The 20,328-nt window shown below is 42.9% G+C and overlaps 1 protein-coding gene across 6 annotated transcripts; it reads left to right on the top strand.

Moving 5' to 3' along the window:
- Positions 1 to 2,214: 2,214 nt before the first annotated feature.
- Positions 2,215 to 13,732, top strand: LOC139420342 (uncharacterized). 6 transcript variants are annotated; one of them, XR_011635509.1, is made up of 8 exons: positions 2,874 to 3,002; positions 3,163 to 3,197; positions 5,571 to 5,601; positions 5,746 to 5,798; positions 5,961 to 6,120; positions 9,258 to 9,387; positions 11,373 to 12,096; positions 13,033 to 13,732. XR_011635509.1 is itself a non-coding variant. In XM_071170338.1 (7 exons), exons 4-7 carry the CDS (start codon positions 5,779 to 5,781, stop codon positions 11,543 to 11,545), a joined length of 483 nt encoding a protein of 160 aa, XP_071026439.1. In that variant the 5' UTR covers positions 2,899 to 3,002; positions 3,163 to 3,197; positions 5,571 to 5,601; positions 5,746 to 5,778; the 3' UTR covers positions 11,546 to 13,732. The 6 variants fall into 6 exon arrangements, 3 of the variants coding, with proteins under 3 accessions (XP_071026437.1, XP_071026438.1, XP_071026439.1); XR_011635508.1 differs by lacking the exons at positions 2,874 to 3,002; positions 3,163 to 3,197 and adding an exon at positions 2,261 to 2,513; XR_011635507.1 differs by lacking the exon at positions 3,163 to 3,197 and having other exon boundaries at positions 2,888 to 3,002.
- The last annotated feature ends 6,596 nt before the right edge of the window (positions 13,733 to 20,328 follow it).

Raw genomic sequence — 20,328 nt, 5'->3', positions numbered from 1 at the left:
TTATCTCTGAGGTGGCGCTAGAAGTAAAAGCAAAGAGTTTATGTGAAGAATTCAAATCAAATTTTATTTATCACATGCGCCGAATACAACAAGTAGGTCTTACTGTGAAATGCTTAACCAACAATGCAGTTCAATAAATAGTTAATAAAATATTTACTAAATAAACTATAGTTTAAAAAAAAAAATATCAATCAAAAAGTAACACATCAAATGTACATAACAATAACGAGGCTATATACAGGGGGTACCGGTACCAAGTTAATGTGTGGGGTTACAGGTTAGTCGAGGTCATTTGTCATGTGATAATAAATAGCGAGGGGGGGGGGGGGGGGGGGGGTCAATGTAAATAGTTATGGCTTGGGGGGAAAAGCTGTTAAAGAGCCTTTTGGTCCTAGACTTGGCGCTCCGGTACTGCTTGCCGGAGCAAAGAGAACAGTCTATGACTTGGGTGACTGGAGTCTTTGACTATTTTTTGGGCCTTCCTCTGACACCGCCTAGTATATAGGTCCTGGATGACAGAAAGCTTGGTCCCAGTGATGTACTGGGTCGTACGCACTAGTCTCTGCAGCGCCTTACGGTCAGATGCCGAGCAGTTGCCATACCAGGTTGTGATGCAACCGGTCAGGATGCTCTGGATGGTGCAGCTGTAGACCGTTTTGAGGATCTGGGGTCACGTGCCAAATCTTTTCAGTCTCCTGGTGGGAAAAAAAAAGTTATGGACACCAAGGAACTTGAAACTCTTGACACGCTCCACTTCAGTCCTGTCAATGTTAATGGGAGCTTGTTCGGCCCTCCTTTTCCTATAGTCCACGATCAGCTCCTTTGTCTTGATCACATTGAGAGAGAGGTTGCTGTCCTGGCAGTGTGTCTCATCTTTGTCGCTGATCAGGACTACCACTGTTGTGTAGTCAGCAAACTTAAAGATAGTGTTGGAGTGGTGCTTGGCCACGCAGTCGTGGGTGAACAGAGGGCAGAGGAGGGAGCTAAGCACGCACCCTTGAGGGGCCCCAATGTTGAGGATCAGCGTGGCAGATGTGTTGTTGCCTACCCTTACAACCTAGGGGCGGCCCGTCAGGAAGTCCAGGATCCAGTTGCAGAGGAAGGCGTTTAGTCCCATGGTCTTAGGTTAGTGATGAGCTTTGTAGGCACCAGGTGGGAAAGGGCAGTGTGGAGTGTGATTGAGGTTGCGTCATCTGTGGATCTGTTGGGGCAGTATGCGAATTGTAGTTGGGCTAGTGTTTCTGGCATGATGGTGTTGATGTGAGCCATGACCAGCTTTTCAACGCACTTCATGGCTACCGATGTGAGTGCTATAGTGCAGTAATCATTTAGGCAGGTTACCTTCGCTATTTCTTGGGCACAGGGACAATGGTGGTCTGTTTGAAACATGTCGGTATTAAAGACTCGGCCAGGGAGAGGTTGAAAATGTCAGTGAAGACACTGGCCAGTTGGTCCATGCATGCTTTGAGTACACGTCCTGGTAATCCGTCTGGCCTCGCGGCTTTGTGAATGTTGACCTGTTTAAAGGTCTTGCTCACATTGGCTATGGAGAGCATGGTGGATGGAGTGAGGAAGTCCACTGTATCCGTTCCACAGTTTTTTGATGACGAGTCTCTCCCTTCCTTTTCACGTTTATTTGGGTTTTATGAGATTCCCTGTGAGAGCTTTCATGCCCAAACCCATGCAGTGTTATAAATGCTAAATATTTGGTCATGTGTCAAGTATATATATCATATGCCAGCTGAGCCTAAATGCTGCAGTTGTGGTGGTGAACATGCACCCGCATTTCTGAAGTGTCCTGTTAGAGTGAAGACGGATGTAGCAAGAATAAGGGCTGTCCAGTAGATTCTATCCGGAGCTGGTGAGAAGAGTGGAAGAAAGGAGTGAAGTTGAAGAAGTAATGGTAGTAGTAGAGACACCAGATTATTACCAGAATTACCAGATTGCATGTTAAGGAGGTGAACTTTGTAGAGTTTATTGCATTGGTTATCAACTGCAGAGCGCAAACGGGGAATCTGAGAAAATAGGCATCATTGGGATTGCGCTGAACCTTTTCTGGGACTCAAGGATTTTACTGCAGAGGCATTCCAAGGAATCCTGTCAATTAATGTTCCAACCTCACAGGCACCTGAGCCTGTTCATGGATGTGATTTGGACTGTGACTGTTTTTAAAATGTATTTTTTTGGTATTTTGTCCCCCATACAGTAGGTGGCAGCAATACACCAATAGGTGTAGTCTGCCATAATACTTTATAGAAGAAGCACTACTCTTTGTTTTCGTTTTACGGTCTTACAAATGTTTAAATCGCAATGTTTGCAAGGAAAATAAACTTTGGAAATTGACAAGTAGTCAGTGGATTACCCCAGCATGCTGATTACAATAGACAGCATTTGAATAAATTGTTGTTCACGCTAAGCTAAAGCTAGCTGGCTAACATTCGAAAATGTCCCGCAAGCCACAGCTGAAATGAAAACATAATGACAAGCCTGGGCGATTATACTCCGCTGATACGGTAAGTAACTTATTAGTTCTGTTTAGCGAATTCGCTAAGTTTACTATTAGCTAGCACGACGTAAACAACTGACTAGCAAACGTTAGCTAGCTAGTCTAATTAGTAGCTACTTTAGCTAACTAGCCAGTACCCTTGCCTTGTAATACGTTCTCACTAGATTATACATCTAACACCTAGCTAACGCTAGATACTTTATACTGTTTTTGATTTGCTAGCTAGCTGGCTGTTTTCGTTTGTATAACTCGCTGTGCTTTCTAATAGTTGACAGGCTAGCTAGTTACGTTACTAGCCAAGTAAAACGCAACTCCACGATGTAGCGTTAGTGTTCACGGAGACGAGAGGGCGGAGTGTACCTCCTCCGACTACATCGAGTCACCCGCTGTCAGTCGATATGAGGAAACAGTCCGTGGATGTATTTGTTTAACGTTTTATTCAAAAGTATAGATTTCAGCAAACAAATACACGCAGCTACAGAGGGACAAGTACACGGTAAGGGTTTAAAGGTCAACTCCGACACTTTCTACATTTGCGTTGTTATTATAAAGTATTTACTGATGTCCTGAACAGTTTTAGTGTAATTGTATGATTTCATGTCTATTGACTGGTGATGAGCAAAACCAGAAATTGCTTCTCTGTTACGTTTTTTCAGCAGGATCCCTGAGATGACTAATACAATAAATTATGGTCGGTCATTTTCATCTATATAATTTGGGTGTTAAGGGTCAAAATGAAACAGTGGTTCTAGTGTTTTACTCATGTATTCTATGTTATTGAGAAGCTTCCCAGGAACAGAGTACACTTCATTTCATGAGGATAGGACTTTGCTGAGATTTTTCTTTTTCAAGTGAACAGAAAATACTCAAAAGGTCGCAGACTGGTCAATGTTAATCCCAAGTCAATAATGGCACCAAATTCTTAATTTTAACACGTTTTGTCCAATATCTCAAGATAGTTTGGTCATATTGTTAGGACATTTTCAAGGCTGATGTAGAACACACAATTGATTCAAATAAAAGTAAAATGTATTAAATTAAATTGCAATATTATGGAAATGTGGCACTTAATATGCAAATGAGGCAGTATGGAATACATAGGTCTACTGACAGTAATTTAAGGTAGGGTGGTCATGCACTACATGGCCAAAAGTATGTGGACACCTGCTTGTCGAACATCTCATTCCAAAGTCATGGGCATTAATATGGAGTCCCCCCCTTTGCCTCTATAACAGCCTCCACTCTTCTGGGAAGGCTTTCCACTAGATGTTGGAACATTGCTGCGGGGACTTGCCACAAGTGCATTAGTGAGGTTGGGTACTGATGTTGGCCGATTAGGCCTGGCTTGCAGTCGGCATTCCAATTCATCCCAAATGTGTTCGATGGTGTTGAGGTCAGGGCTCTGTGCAGGCCAGTCAAGTTCTTCCACGCCGGTGACGATTAGGCTAAAAATAAAAACAAATACAATTGAAGTGAATGGAACTTTGCTATTCACTAACTCATTTGCATAAAGTAGTATGAAAAGTTGCATTCTAATTTCATAAGTTGTTACAAACTCTGTTTTGCAAAAAGCATGAATATTTGTTAATAATACTGTGGCTTACTTCTAAGGTAAGCATAAACCAGAGTTGGCTTACATTGTTATGTTTGGTGTTGATGAGTTACTCTAGTGATGGGAGGATAAACGGCATTGTTTCCAGCAAATAATTATCCTTGACTGAGACAGTGATTTGCCTCACAGTTTTGTTTAAAGATAGATGGAACACATTTTCAATTCACTGGTATTTAGCGATGTTTTTATCGATTGTAGGGCTGTAACCACTGCATTCTGGTAGAATTAATAAAATCATCAAACACAATTCGCTGCTGGCAATAATACAGCCTGGCATAATGCTGCCTCTGACCAAGAGCGTTACCTCAGCGAATGGCGTCAAGCCAACAAACACTCCCTCACACAGCTAGCTAGCATCTCATCATGAAAAAGGGTGGTGCCAATCCCTAATAACCCATACACCAAAATGTAGCTACGAAGTTCTACTTGGTGAGATGCTATGTTTTTTTTCTGTGTCTCTGAAAACATCTGAATGACCGAAGGGAAAACATTTTATCTTTATATTTCAGTCCAATGACATCTGATGAACGTAAAACCTCAGGACTTTCCCATACTTGTTGGCAATGCAAAGTCACATCGATCTTACTCTGCGATGGGTATTCCTCACTCTACCAAAGAGCAAATTTGAACACATCAACACACCGATTTCATGGGTTTCATAAAAAAGACTGTCTCACAGAATTGAACGTTCTAAGCACGGCACCTACTTTACATTTGGGCTCCTATCATGTAAATATCAGAATATACAGTATATATAGACTCCAATGCTTCCCACAGTTGTCAAGTTGGCTGGATGTCCTTTGGGTAGTGCACCGTTCTTGATACACACGGGAAACTGTTGTGTGAGAAACCCAGCAACACTGCAGTTATTGACACACTTAAACCGGTGCGCCTGGCACCTACTACCATAACCTGTTCAAAGGAACTTAAATATTTTGTCTTGCCCATTCACCCTCTGAATGGCACACACACAATCCATGTCTCAATTGTCTCAAGACTTAAAAATCATTCTTTAACCTGTCTCCTCCCTTTCATCTACACTGATTTGAAATTAATTTAACAAGTGACATCAATAAGGGATCATAGCTTTCACCTGGTCATTATGTCATGGAAAGAGCAGATGTTCCTAATGTTTTATTTACTCAGTTTAATAATAGCGTATTAACTAGTTATAAAGTGGTGGAATTGTCCTTTTAAGAAGTATCGACCTTCGACGACTCGGTGTAGCCGGAGATACAGTACACACAGTCTCGTCTCCGCTCAACTCTGTTGATGTGAAGTACATGGTGGAGTTGAGTTTTACTTGGCTGGCCAGCTACATGGTTGGAGGAGTAAATAACAGCCTGTAGTTTGAAGTGCCTCTCCCACGAGTTAATGGTGTTTAAAACCACACAACATCCCTCGGATCGGATGTTGAACTGTTACTCACATTGTGCCACGTGTGTCTTGCAGATTGAACGGGACTCCTTTATTCTTCACAGAGGTGATGTAGCTATGGTTTCCATTCTGAGTTTTCCATTTGGGTTTACAGTAAACAAATTCTCTCTGTCATCTTGTTTTAGAAGAACACACACAGTGGACTGTGCCTCTGGAAATGTCTAAAGACTGCTTTGGTTTTGTGTTTCAGGGACCATGATACCCTGCAACTAGTGATCTCAATATGGAGTTGTACTGGTACATGTAAGTAGCTAGCTAGTTGCATTTCTATTCTACATATTTTCCATTCACTTCAATTCACACGATGCAGTAGAATTTGATGGATAGAATTACAATGTGAACAACATTAACTTCAGCATAAGACATTATTGCTGCTACTTCTCTCTCCTTTCTGTTTACCTTCAGAGTGGTCATCGTATTCATCATCATCAAGATCTTCTTCTACGTGTGCTGGTACCGCTCACGTCAGAGACAGCTGGCAGCGTACCTCAACAACCCTCGTAATGCCCAGATAGTCATCGTGGGAGGGAGGGCCTATCTGCATCAAACGTGTGAGAGACCGAATGTAAGTAGCAGTGGTTCTTTGACATTTGTGTTATTGGGGCATCAAACCAAGGCCATGGATTGACATAATAAAAGGCTGATTATGTACAAGTAATTGTATACCAATTAGCAACCAATTTGACTAGGTTTGGGGGGAGGTGGCATCCTGTCTGCAACGTGGTTCTCAGGCACACATTCTGAGAAAATAGTTTGAGATGCAGACCTACTAATTCAGGTTATTCAGAGACTAGAATCACATTGTTTTGTTCCAGTCATGCGCGGGGAAGCATATCATATTGACCCTGAGTAAAGAAGAAGAGGTCAGGAGGGTTGCTAAAGGTTGCCCTTTCAGAGGTTTGTGAGTTGGTGGGTTGGCAGTTTGTGTTCCTGAAAGTGCTTGTGGTTTTAGATGAGTTATACTTTCACTCAGAATGTCTGAGAATGGGAGGCTTTCTCACTGTGTCGATTACTCAGCTTCCCACGTCTTGTGGTGTTAAACAGCAGGTTGACTCTTTGTTTAGTAGGTGTGTATGCTCATGTATATGTGTATCAGTAGTCTGTGTGTTTGTGTGCACGTACGGGTGTGTTTGTGTGTGAGACAGTGCCCTTGCTGAAACGTCAGGCCTCTGGAAGGTCTCATGGCTTTGTGAAGCAGTGCAAGGGCTACAATGGATGTGTGAGAGCCAATGTTGGGGTAGGTTTTTCTACCGGTGACTGTCCAGCACTTGTAAAATCTAACCCAAGCTTGTGAAAGTCTCTGAGCCAATAGGAACAGCTAAGATGGACGGGGCAAGAGAAGTGCCTTAGAGAAGAGGACGGACCACCACGCTATACATCTTGTTTCCCGGAGTTTTCAAAGTGACATTCATGGAACTTCTGCATTCCTTTGTTGTACTGGACAGGGACTTCTCCCTAAACATCAAGTGTTACCATCTGTTGTGTTTTTTTTGTCCTCTGTGGACTAATATCTCTAGAACCACTGACCCGTGACTTTGATGTTTTCATAGTCTGGGAGAAGACTTCAAAACCAAGGTTGCGTTATAGAAACTGACATCAGCCCTACTTCCAGTACTTTCTGCCTTTGTGTTCTGCGGAGGTTCTTAGAACACGTTTTAACAGCTCTTCGTAGAACACCTGGAAGTAATGAATCAAAACCCGGCTCAAACGATCTATGAGGGAACAAATTCAACATCTCTCTCTCCGACTCCTCTGCTGTCCCTTTTAATAGCGCTCAGACGGTTCCATACTATCCTGGCCTAGGTCTATATCCTTCTGATTGACTGGATAGAAAGAGCACCGGTACGTGAATAAAGGACTGCAAATGCTATGTTACTCAAACAAGTGTCTCAAAGTTTGTCAGGGGCCCAAGTCGTTAGGCTACTCAGAGCAAGTAGTCTCCTTTTTTTATTGTTACAAACACCGGATAGGTGCAGTGAAATGTCAACATGCACACCATAACAATTGTGCTTTATTACCGTCCTTGCCTTTCCTTTACTGAATTACTATAGGTGCCCTTGTCTTCCAGGTGAGCTTTTTAGAGCTATTTATAGCGTAGCTTTCTCATGGCGGAAATGCCCCAATTCTAAGAATGAAGGCTGTAGTCATTAAGGGGAGATTCCAGCCACTAGCTAGCTCTTCTTGGAAACTCTCCCCAGTAATGACACTACTCTATGTGCTTTAGTATCTCTGCCTTTGATCTGATTTGAACATTTGGTTTGAACGGAAGCCTGTTCTGCTTTTGATTGTTAGTGTATTTGGACTCGAAATGAAACGGCTCTACAAGGAAGCCAAGTTCAAATAACTGGAGATTTTTGTACAGGATGAGCAAACCTTACAGTTCTGTTAGGCTGGAATTAGAATTAGGGATGCACTTTTCAGTCAATTTTACAGCCGACTAACCGACTCTCATTAACTGGTCAACAAACTGTAAAATAAAATCTAAGCAGTAACATGACGTGAGCAACAGAAAATACTATGCATGCACAGACATTTGTAATGGAATGGAATGGAAACAGGCTTGCTATTGTTGCATATCACCTTGCAGTCAAAAGGCTATAGCCTATTATTGAACATCCAACTCCTGTAATGACCAGCTAATAAAACGTGGCAAAATGCAATTCGCGAGAAAGCACTGTTCTAAACAACGGGACTTGATTGAGAAATAAAAATAGTAGCTATTTTTAATTGTGGCCATCAACTGTTTTTAACACTCGATTTTCATTCCTAATTATTTGTTGCGCAATGACTGGGCTTACAAAAGCTAGCTTTTTGAGAACAGGTGATAGGCCATTCCGCTCCTCAAACTAGGCTCCCTATGCTGTGAGCATGTGATAAGTAAGATGCATGGCGACAAACAAAAATACACGTGCCAATTTTAATTCCAATAAATGATGCAAATGAACCTATAGACCAATAAGCATTATATCGTTTTCGCCCATTAACAGTTAACCGTTAACATGCCTAACTAGAATCTACAAATTAGAATGTCAGGCAGAATGTAGCTGTGCTCGGAACAGAACCCAGGTAAAGCTGAGTGTTCTAACCCTGTGATTCCGCCTGGTCCTCTTCAGCCACCCCAGTGAGCCAGCTTGAATGATCTGTTGCTCTCCATTCCAAGCCTTTACTGCCTCACTGCTTTAGTACCCCTCTCTGGCTCACCTCAACCTCCTTCTCTTTTCTGTTTGCCACCCCGTCTCCTCTTTCAGTCTTCTAGTCTAAAGCATGATACTCCCTGTTTAGATTGTAATGGAATGTTCAGCAAGGAGGCCCCCGAGCCATCCATAACTCCAGCAGGCAGGCAGCAGCCTCCCCGAAGGGCTCTGGAGACAGGCCAGGGGGAGACCAGAGACAGTGTGCGTTCCAAATAGCACCCTATTCCCAAAAAGTGTGTTACTTTTGGCTGGGCCCCATATGGCTCTGGTTAAAAGTTGTGCACTATATCGGGAATAGTGAGCCATTTAAGGCGCTGCTTGAGGGGGAGGGAGAGAGATGGGGAGATGCAGGGTGAAGATTCTGTCTTTTGGCCGCTAGTGAGCTTTTGCTTCTGTTTAGCTTGTGTTTATCATCACACTCCAGTTGAGAATGAAAGTGTGCGTGTGTGTGGTATTAATTCCTTTTCTCTTTCTCTCTTTCGATTCTCCCCCCCCCCCCATCCCCCAGACGTCTATCTGGCCCAGTTGGAATGGGGTTCAGGATGAGGAGTCAGTGGGCGAGCCTTCCACCTCTCTCCCCCCGGCAGCATCCTTCTCTCACATGGACATGCCTCCACCATATGAAGCCGTCTCTGGAGGTACACATACAGGATATGGTTAGGTGACGAGACACAACTGCAGAAAATTGGTCATAGAAACACCACTTAAAGTCGTACATGTCTTATCTAAAGAAGGGGCTAACATTACACTTAGAGTTGATGGCTTTTATCTCTCACAAATACTGCAGCCTACTCAAGATTGCATTGGAGCTACTTAATAAGGCTACCGTAAGCCTGTCTTCACCACTGTTTAGCTCATTAGCTAACTCCTTCAGAGGGGTTGTTCATTCTGCCATCCTGGTGCTGAGGTCTTGAGCCTTGAGGCAGCAGCCTTACAGACCACCGGGACAAACAGGGTTATATTCATTAGTGTATACCGTTCAACATGTTTTGGAACAGAAAACATTTTGCAACAACAACAAGTTCCCTACTGGACAAGTTGAGGTAGTCCCTCCCCGTTTCTGTCTGTGTGCTTCATTTTGGTCCCTCGTGAACACAACCCAGGAGAGAAAAAGCGCACATCTCCCAGTATAAAAGCACTGCTTGGCTGGCCATCTGGTACCACTGCCAAAAGGCTTGTTTTAGGCCCGTCACAGCCACACTGCTGCCAATGATACACCATCTTACCCTGTTGAAAGGAGTGATTACTCACATCCAGCCATAACACAGGAGCTGGATACAAAAAATGACTCATCGTTTGCTCTTCCCAGAAGCTCTCTTTAGTGACACAATTACGTCATTATTTCTAACAGCATGGTCTTCATCACATTCAAAAGGTGAGTGTTCTTTCCCTCATATCCCAGTCACTATTGCCACCAGTGGTTCCTGACTACAGTAGCAGGCAAGATGTAAAGGAACCGAGCTCTAGTAGCCCCATTTTAAAATGAATGAGGACTTCCCTGCTTGGCTGTACTGTCACTTAGATCTTCAGTGCTTAGATCACTCACCCTCAGTGATTGTGTGTGTGCTGTATCAAAGACACCTTTACCCCTCAGATCTCTCCATGATCACAGAGCCTCCTCCACTCACACATGTAACTGATGTCAGTGTTAAACCCACACACTGGTCCTGGTACTGTCCCTTTCCTTGTCATAAATACAAAAAATACTGTCAAAAGTACCTTATTATTCCCTCTTCCTCCTGCGTGGCTAGCGTGTTCTCCTGTCACTGGGTTGTTGCCCGGCGTTCTAGCGCTCAGGAGTGGTCTCCTCTAGGTACAGATCTAGAATCAGTTTCCCCTCCCCCAATTCTAACCTTAACCCTCAGTGGGAAAAATGCTAAACTGACCCAAGATCAGCATCTAGGAACAACTTTACCCTAAACCGGTTCTAGCCAGCTCACTGAACAGTAACAGGATGTGGTAGGGGAGGATATGAGTCTGTTGAGTGGTTACTTCCTCCTATGATTTCGCAAACTATATTCTCTAGGACAATGCCAAATAGAGGTATGTAGAAGTTGTGTGTACCCAATTTCTTTTATTCCAAAGTACTGTAAACTTCTATTAATAACCCAGACATTTATTTGTTTCAACTGCCGAGTTGGCCGGTACATATGGGAGGCTGGCGTTTAATATCACTCGAGGTGTGGAAGTTCCTCTACAGATACTGTAATTAGTACGTTCTGTCACCGGTGGCCCTGTGAAATATTTAAGACAGTGGTTGCATTTAGAACGCACTGCAAATGTTACAAACTTATCTTTTTTCCCCGCTGCTTACAGAGACTTTTCACATGCAGTGATCAATCATTTGATTCAGGTGGCAATGCTGTGACATTCTACTGGAGCAGACGAGTCAAATTTGTGCATGTGTCATTTCACTTTTTTGACCCGGCGCTTATAAGCGGACAGCATTTATTTGCTAAAATTAAAAACGATGCCCAGCATTTGTTGGAGACTTGAGTTTTAAGAATGTTTGCCGACCATCGCAACATTCTTTACAGTTTCTTTATTTCTTTAGACTGCACACAGATGTTCATGGCATGGCTCTGTATTTCTGCTTATTGACCTCTAACCTCTGACCCCACAGCTGATGACCTGAAACCTCCTCCGTATAGCGAGGTTGCCCAGAGCGACGCCATGGACACTTCTCGCCCCTCCCACCACGCCCTTCTCCCTCCCCCTCTCTCTGAGGGTGGAGACTCTGCTAGCATCATCAGCGAAGCCCCACCTCCATACACCCCCCAGCCCCAACCGGCATGAGGGCCCTGTCAACTCCAGCCAATCATACTCGGAGGACCAACCCAGCTAGACCAATCACGAACCCTGATGCCGACCGACTCTTTACCTCCTTTCCAAGTGCTGTCCTCCTCCCTGCCTTCTCACCTCGGCGATCCCTGACAGCTATGCTCACTCACTAAACCGAGAGGGCAGACTGTTGTTTTGGTTTTCTAGGTTTTAAAACAGTTTTCTATTTTCTACTGTTTGAAAGTGATTTGTGATGAAGAATATGATAAATAATAAGATATAATGTTGTGGAGTTGATGGGGAGTTTGACTGCTGGACAACTCTTCCCTCTGGAACACCCCACTGCATCATGGGAACAAGAGAGAGAGGGCTAGAGGGAGAGATTTACACAACAGCCAAGCAGTGGAGAGGATAAAGGCAACAATAACGTCCAATATCGTCCAATATCCAATGAGTCCAATGATGGCTTTTGGTGCTGCGTCCAGACACCCATTCCAGTGTCCCCATCAGAGTTCTATACTAAGCACCTTCTCAGAACTGATTTTTTAAAAGAGACTATTCTACAGGCCTTTATCTGTAACATCCAACAGCATTTGCCTTAGAGATTGAGAGAGATCAATGCATTTCCAAGAAATCTACCAGATGAAAGAACCATGTTGGAAAAATGTAGTGGTTGAATGTGATGATTATTGTACAGTCACAGAACAATAATGATCACTAACATCTTCAGTCCATCGGTGCTCCATCCCCTCTTCACTCTGTCAGTGGCTTGGTTATGCCATTTTGGCTATTCTTATGTCATAAATGTTCTGTTATTGCGTCATTCCAGGGGCCAGGAGTTTTTTTTCCTTACCAAAAACTCTGGACCTTAAAGTTTAACTAGGGTCCAGTGTTTTTCTAGGCAGGTCATGTAGTTAGGAAAATTCCTAACCGTAGTCATATCCATTCATTGAAGATTGCTGCTGTGTCAATGCAGTCTGTGGGGTTACAGTAAATATGTCCCAATTACAGTGAGCTCCGAAAGTATTGGGACGGTGTCACATTTGATTTGTTTTGGCTCTGTACTTCAGCACTTTGGATTTGAAATGATACAATGACTGAGGTTAAAGTGCAGACTGTCAGCTTTAGGGTGTTTTCATCCACTTCAAAATGACACAATACATTATTTACCATTCATTTCTGTTGGGCACCAAATCATCTGAAACACAACTAAAACAACCAGCAAATGAATCCAACAAATGTGTAGTCACAAGCTTGATGTAGTCATTGCGTGCTGTGAATATGGGACCAAATACTTAACTTTTTACAACTTTAATACACATATAAGTGAAATAGTCCCAATATGTTGGGTCCCCTAAAATGTGGTGACTGTGTGTAAAAAAGTGCTGTCATTTCTAAACGGTTCACCCGATGTGGATGAAAATACCTTCAAATGAATGCTGACTGTCTGCACTTTAACCTTGGTCGTTGTATCATTTTAAATCCAAAGTGCTGGAGTACAGAGCCAAAACAACAACAAATGTGTCACTATCCCAATACCATTGGAGCTCACTCTGAATCTCCTTCCTCCCAAAGTGTGCATTTGTTCATTACCCTTCACTGATTTGAAGAAAATGACTGCTCTAAGTTGGTGGAAACTCCCACTAGCCATGCCTCCACCAATCCAATGCTTTTAGATCTGTAGCAAGCAGTGAAGGAGTGCACACTTCAGGAGAAAGGAGATATTATTGGGACGAACCGTTAGTATCCCTGCTATCTGGTTCCTTCGTTCCCTTGGCTGTAAATGGATGGGCTAACACGCCTGATCATGATGACCTTTCAACAGAGGTTTTTGGTGTGTTTACAACGACAAACAAACAATAACAATGTTGTAAAATGTGTAGTAAAGAATACAGGGGGAACTTGGAGGAAGTCATCTAGGGAAGTCATCTAGAGACCCATTTGAAACATAACTTTAAGCATAGAATAGAAAGGTTGCCAATGAGTTTAAAATTACTTTAAAATATATTGTTATATGATATGATTATGATAATCTTCCATTTTGTGGTGACAAATCAGTGTATGTCTGTCCCAGATTCATAACCTTGCCACATGCATTATGGGGAGTTTAACCCAGTTTGATTCTGCATTTCTGAGACTTGATTTCGTATTCATACATTTTGGGGATTAATCAATTGTACATTAAACATATGATTACATTCATATCTCGTTTCTGGTGTTTTGTCTTTTCACAGTGCAAATACATTTTGTCACCGTAGCTAGGCTTCCATCCAATTGGTGACTGATTTTACTGCGGATATTCTAATATCCCCATAAAAATAATATGCACATTTTCCAACCAGAGAAGTTTCCATCAAATTGACGTCTGGATAAATGTCTGTGCTTGATGACGTAGTGCACATAAACAACAACTGCTGCTGTTAAATGGGTTTCCAACGTATTTTAAACTTGACAGAGCTGATATAGTGATTTCTTGATATCCGGAAACTCCCTTTGGTGACTGCCATTTGTCAATTCCAGTGTTATGAGACTGATGGTTTCTTGATAGAAGTCACCTTGTCTGATTTACATGGCTATCAAAACATCACCCAGGGTAAGCCTACACGAAACACAGCCCTTATTTTCTGTGTTTCTAAAATCCCCTGTTGGAAAAATTAATGGTGGAAAAATGATTGGAACCATTCCCCTGTTTGAGGTTTTATGGGTATTATGACACCTCCACTATGGGCTCTATCGGTGAAACTTGATATCAAGAAATTCCCCTAAGTGCGGTCTGAAATGACACCCTTTGTTCCTGTCCACAATACCCCCTCAACCAGTGGTGATATTTTTGAGCCACTAGGGGGAGGTGTTGCTCTGTTTGATTTCAACCAAGCCACTGTCAGGGTCTCTTTGGCAGGGAGTAGCCTAGTCTACAGGCACCAACTGTTGACCATGTTTCTCAGGGCTAGTTTATATTATGGTTTTTGGCATATCTGTTTTATTTTCCTCTTGACAGATAGAGCTAATTCTAATCAGATTGGTTTTAGATTGCTCATATTATTTAGGATCAGTGGATTTGAAAACCGTATACTATTTATTGGTGGGTGTGTGTTGGTACGTGGGTGGGTGACTGCTAAGTATAGTGACTAGTAAATGGTAAACAGACAATGCCGTTCCCAGAGGTGTGGGTGGCAGTGATAGTTTCACCCAGCGCACGATGCCACTGCTGCCTGCACTCAATTATTTATTTTTAATTGGCAGGACAAATAAATGCCCCTAAAAGGGATACACTCACATTTTCAAACACACCTCTTACTAATTGCATATGTATGAGAAGAAGTTACACTTTTTCAGTTGGAAACTTTACAAACAAGCAGTGTAGCTAGAAATGAATTGCATGCCACAGATATCTATCTCAAGGTAGACTAACATAGATGAAGTTGTCTTTCCTCTCCGAGGTTCTGAATACGACATATTGCCCTTGGCTATTTTATATATTCATCTCATCTGGTTGACAATTCACATTAATCAATGTTAGGTAGCGTAGGTGTAGAGCTAAATTAGTTGTGTATGCTGTGTTTGTCCTTGTCTAAATGTGAGGCGGTGTTCAATGTTTTTGATTCCTCTTCCTGAGAACTTTGGGTTGGAGCTGGAGATAAGCACATAGAAGGGAATAGGAGTTTTGGAAAAAACACCTACATGCATAATTGGACTTACACACAGACACACACACACAGTCTGACACGAGGCGGGGAAGGTCGTTTGTGCTTGTCACCTCAGCAGTACACCACACTGACTCCCACATGAAAAATAATATGTTCAGTTCAGGTGAAATGTTTACGTTGTAAGAAATTCATGTCTGCAATCCATACTCACTAAATGTGACATTTCTTTCATAAGCAATAAATTAAAAGGTGACACATGGGAGTTGAGGCTATTTCAGTTGGGTTTTTAAGGAGGGATATTAGATATAGGCTACGTCCCAAATGTCAAACTATTCCCTACATAGTGTACTACTTTTGACCACAGACGTATGGACCCCGGTGAAAAGTATTGCACTATAAAGGGAATAGGTTGCCATTTGAGTTGCAGAAGTAGTCTTACACCTCCCCACCACACAGCTCCGCACATGACATTTGTATAAATCCTCGGAGAATCATTGACAGCTTGAGAATCAATGAATAATTACAGAGACATGAATTCAAATTAAGATTGGGTTTTGTTTTTGTCATTGGGGCTCAGGATAGGGTATTGCTCTCGAATACCCTGCCTAAGGTACCTATCAAATGTCAAGTATTTTTGGAGAGGTATTTGGCATCCATGGAAATAACACACCTTGTGTTTTTTTAATTCCGCACGAGAACACATTCCTGCCAGGGGTGAAGATGGATAAAGTGTTGAGAGCTTTTAGTTATTTTTCTTCTCCCCTAAATAATTTCAGTTGGGGACGCCCATGAGTACCATGACTAAAGATAATATTTTAAACGGTTTAAGATGTTATTTCACTGTGCAGGAACAATATAACTTTTCCCCTCTCGCAACAAACTGATATTTGAGCTAATGTCTGATGCAAAGATCAATTAAAGTCCAACTTGTCAAAATATAAACCAAAGTTTCCTTATTAACCTATCTGGGGCACTACATTTTCAGTAAATGCTTAATTTGCAGTAATCATTCTGCTTTGGAAATTAACAGCAGGCACGCACACACACGCATACTGTACACACAAACACGCTAAACTAAGAGATGGCCAGCCAAACTCCTGTCAGCTCTGTTGGTCTGGGCAACAATTGATTGACTTTTGAAACACACACACACACACTCACAGAAATGTATTGGCTTAAGAATGCGATGGGGCAACAGCAGTAATATCCTTGTCCTCATCTCCCTATTGAATAAATCACAGTGTTCTCCTCAGACAACCTGCAAATAGACACTTAAGGCCTTCCCCTTGTTTCACAGGAACTTAGGTAAAGCAAGCACATACAGTGCCTTGCAAAAGTATTCATCCCCCTTGGCGTTTTTCCTACTTTGTTTTATTACAACCTGTAATTTAAATGGACAAATACACAAAATAGTGCAAACTGGTGAAGTGAAATGAAAAAAATGACTTGTTTCAAACAATTCTAAAAATGGAAAGGTGGTGGGTGCATATGTATTCACCCCCTTTGCTATGAAGCCCCTAAATAAGATCTGGTGCAACCAATTACCTTCAGAAGTCACATAATTAGTTAAATAAAGTCCACCTGTGTGCAATCTAAGTGTCATGATCTGTCACATGATCTCATAATATATATACCTTTTCTTAAAAGCCCCAGAGTCTGCAACACCACTAAGCAAGGGGCACCACCAAGCAAGTCAGGTCAGGTCAGGGACAAAGTTGTGAAGTACAGATCAGGGTTGGGTTATAAAAAAATATCAGAAACTTTGAACATCCCACGGAGCACCATTAAATCCATTATTAAAAAATGGAAAGAATATGGCATCACAACAAAACTGCCAAGAGAGGGCCGCCCACCAAAACTCACAGACCAGACAAGGAGGGCATTAATCAGAGAGGCAACAAAGAGACCAAAGATAACCATGAAGGAGCTGCAAAGCTCCACAGCGGAGATTGGAGTATCTGTCCATAGGACCACTTTCAGTCGTACACTCCACAGAGCTGGGCTTTATGGAAGTGGCCAGAAAAAAGGCATTGCTTGAAGAAAAAATAAGCACATTTGGTGTTTGCCAAAAGGCATGTGGAAGACTCCCCAAACATATGGAAGAAGATACTCTGGTCAGAAGAGACTAAAATGAAAATGCATTGTCTGGAGCAAAATCAACACCTCTCATCACCCCGAGAACACCATCCCCACAGGGAAGTATGGTGGTGGCAGCATCATGCTGTGGTGTTGTTTTTAATCAGCTGAGACTGGGAAACTGGTCAGAATTGAAGGAATGATAGATGGCGCTAAATACAGGGAAATTGTTGAGGAAAACCTGTTTCAGTCTTCCAGAGATTTGAGACTGGGACGGAGGTTCATCTTCCAGCAGGACAATGACCCTAAGCATACTGCTAAAGCAGTGGGGCCCTAGTCAGACTCCACCACTTCTGATTGTACTTGTATTACTCGCTAATATTCAGTCCCTGGACAATAAAGTAGACGAGCTCAGGGCGAGGATCTCCTTCCAAAGAGACATCAGGGACTGTAACATACTCTGTTTTACGGAATCATTTTTCTCTCTGGATATATTGCCCTGTCCATTCACCCAGCATGGTTCTCCATCCATCGTGCTGACAGGAAGAAAGAAGTCTCTTGAGAAAAAAAGGCAGAGGAGTTTGTTTAATGATTAACAACTAATAGTGTAATTGTGGTAACGTACAGGAACTCAAGTCCTTTTCTTCTCAACCTGTTTCAGTCTTCCAGATATTTGAGACTGGGATGGAGGTTCACCTTCCAGCAGGACAATGACCCTAAGCCTACTGCTAAAGCAACACTCGAGTGGTTTAAGGGGAAACATTTACATGTCTTGGAACGGTCAAGTCAAAGCCCAAACATCAATCCAATTGAGAATCTGTGGTATGACTTAAAGATTGCTGTACACCAGCAGAACCCATCCAACTTGAAGGAGGTGTAGCAGTTTTGCCTTGAAAAACTGGCAAAAATCCCAGTAGCTAGATGTGCCAAGCTTATAAAGACATACCCCAAGAGACATGCAGCTGTAATTGTTGCAAAAGGTGGTTCTACAAAGTATTGAACAGTCAAAGGGGGCGGTGTTGCAATCTACTAAAAAAGGTAGCCTGCAGAGTTCTGTCCTACTATCCAGGTCTGTACCCAAACAAATTGAACTTCTACTCTTAAAAATCCACCTCTCTAAAAACAAGTCTCTCACCATTGCCGCCTGCTATAGACCACCCTCTGCCCCCAGCTGTGCTCTGGACACCATATGTGAACTGATTGCCCCCCATCTATCTTCAGAGCTTGTGCTGCTAGACGACCTAAACTGGAACATGCTTAACACCCCAGCCATCCTACAATCTAAGCTTGATGCCCTCAATCTCACACAAATGATCAATGAACCTACCAGGTACCACCCCAAAGCCGTAAACACGGGAACCCTCATAGATATCATCCTAACCAACTCTAAATACACCTCTGCTGTTTTCAACCAAGGTCTCAGCGATCACTGCCTCATTGCCTGGATCCGTAATGGGTCAGCGATCAAATGACCTCCACTCATCACTGTCAAACGCTCCCTGAAACACTTCAGCAAGCAGGCCTTTCTAATCGACCTGGCCGGGGTATCCTGGAAGGATATTGATCTCATCCCGTCAGTAGAGGATGCCTGGTTATTTTTTTTAAATGTCTTCCTCACCATCTTAAATAAGCATGCCCCGTTCAAGAAATTTAGAACCAGGAACAGATATAGCCCTTGGTTCTCTCTAGACCTGACTGGCCTTAACCAACACAAAAACATGCTATGGCATTCTGCATTAGCATCGAACAGCCCCCGTGATTTGTAACTTTTCAGGGAAGCTAGAAACCAATATACACAGGCAGTTAGAAAAGCCAAGACTAGCTTTTTGAAGCAGAAATGTCCTTCCTGCAAAACAAACTTCCTGGGACACTGTAAAGTCCATGGAGAAGAAGAACACCTCCTCCCAGCTGCCCACTGCACCGAGGATAGGAAACACTGTCACCACCTATAAATCCACTACAATTGAGAATTTCAATAAGCATTTTTCAACGGCTGGCCATGCTTTCCACCTGGCTACCCCTACCCCGGTCAACAGCACGGCACCCCCCACAGCAACTCGCCCAAGCCTTACCCATTTCTCCTTCTCCCAAATCCAGTCAGCTGATGTTCTGAAAGACCTACAAAATCTGGACCCCTACAAATCAGCCGGGCTAGACAATCTGGACCCTTTCTTTCTAAAAAAATTATCGGACGAAATTGTTGTAACCCCTATTACTAGCCTGTTCAACCTCTCTTTCCTGTCGTCTGAGATTCCCAAAGATTGGAAAGCAGCTGCGGTCATCCCCCTCTTCAAAGGGGGGGACACTCTTGACCCAAACTGCTACATACCTATATCTATCCTACCCTGCCTTTCTAAGGTCTTCGAAAGCCAAGTCAAGAAACAGATTACCGACCATCTCGAATCCCACCATACCTTCTCCGCTATGCAATCTGGTTTCAGAGCTGGTTATGGGTGCACCTCAGCCACGCTCAAGGTCCTAAACGATATCATAACCGCCATCGAGAAACAATATCTTAACCGCCAACCGCCATTGAGAAACAATACTGTGCAGCTGTATTCATTGACCTGGCCAAGGCTTTTGACTCTGTCAATCACCACATCCTCATCGGCAGACTCGATAGCCTTGGTTTCTCAAATGATTGCCTCGCCTGGTTCACCAACTACTTCTCTGATAGAGTTGAGTGTGTCAAATCGGAGGGCCTGTTGTCCAGGCCTCTGGCAGTCTCTATGGGGGTGCCACAGGGTTCAAATCTTGGACCGACTCTCTTCTCTGTATATATATCAATGTGATGTCGCTCTTGCTGCTGGTGAGTCTCTGATCCACCTCTACACAGATGACACCATTCTGTATACATCTGGCCCTTCTTTGGACACTGTGTTAACAACCCTCCAGACGAGCTTCAATGCCATACAACTCTCCTTCCGTGGCCTCCAATTGCTCTTAAATACAAGTAAAACTAAATTCATGCTCTTCAACCAATCGCTGCCTGCACCTGCCTGCCCGTCCAACATCACTACTCTGGACGGTTCTGACTTAGAATATGTGGACAACTACAAATACCTAGGTGTCTGG

Source organism: Oncorhynchus clarkii, chromosome 11 (assembly GCF_045791955.1).
Source record: "Oncorhynchus clarkii lewisi isolate Uvic-CL-2024 chromosome 11, UVic_Ocla_1.0, whole genome shotgun sequence".
Taxonomy (NCBI): Eukaryota; Metazoa; Chordata; class Actinopteri; order Salmoniformes; family Salmonidae; genus Oncorhynchus; species Oncorhynchus clarkii.
Note: the sequence above shows the minus strand (reverse complement) of the source record. Positions and strands in the feature narration are given on the sequence as shown.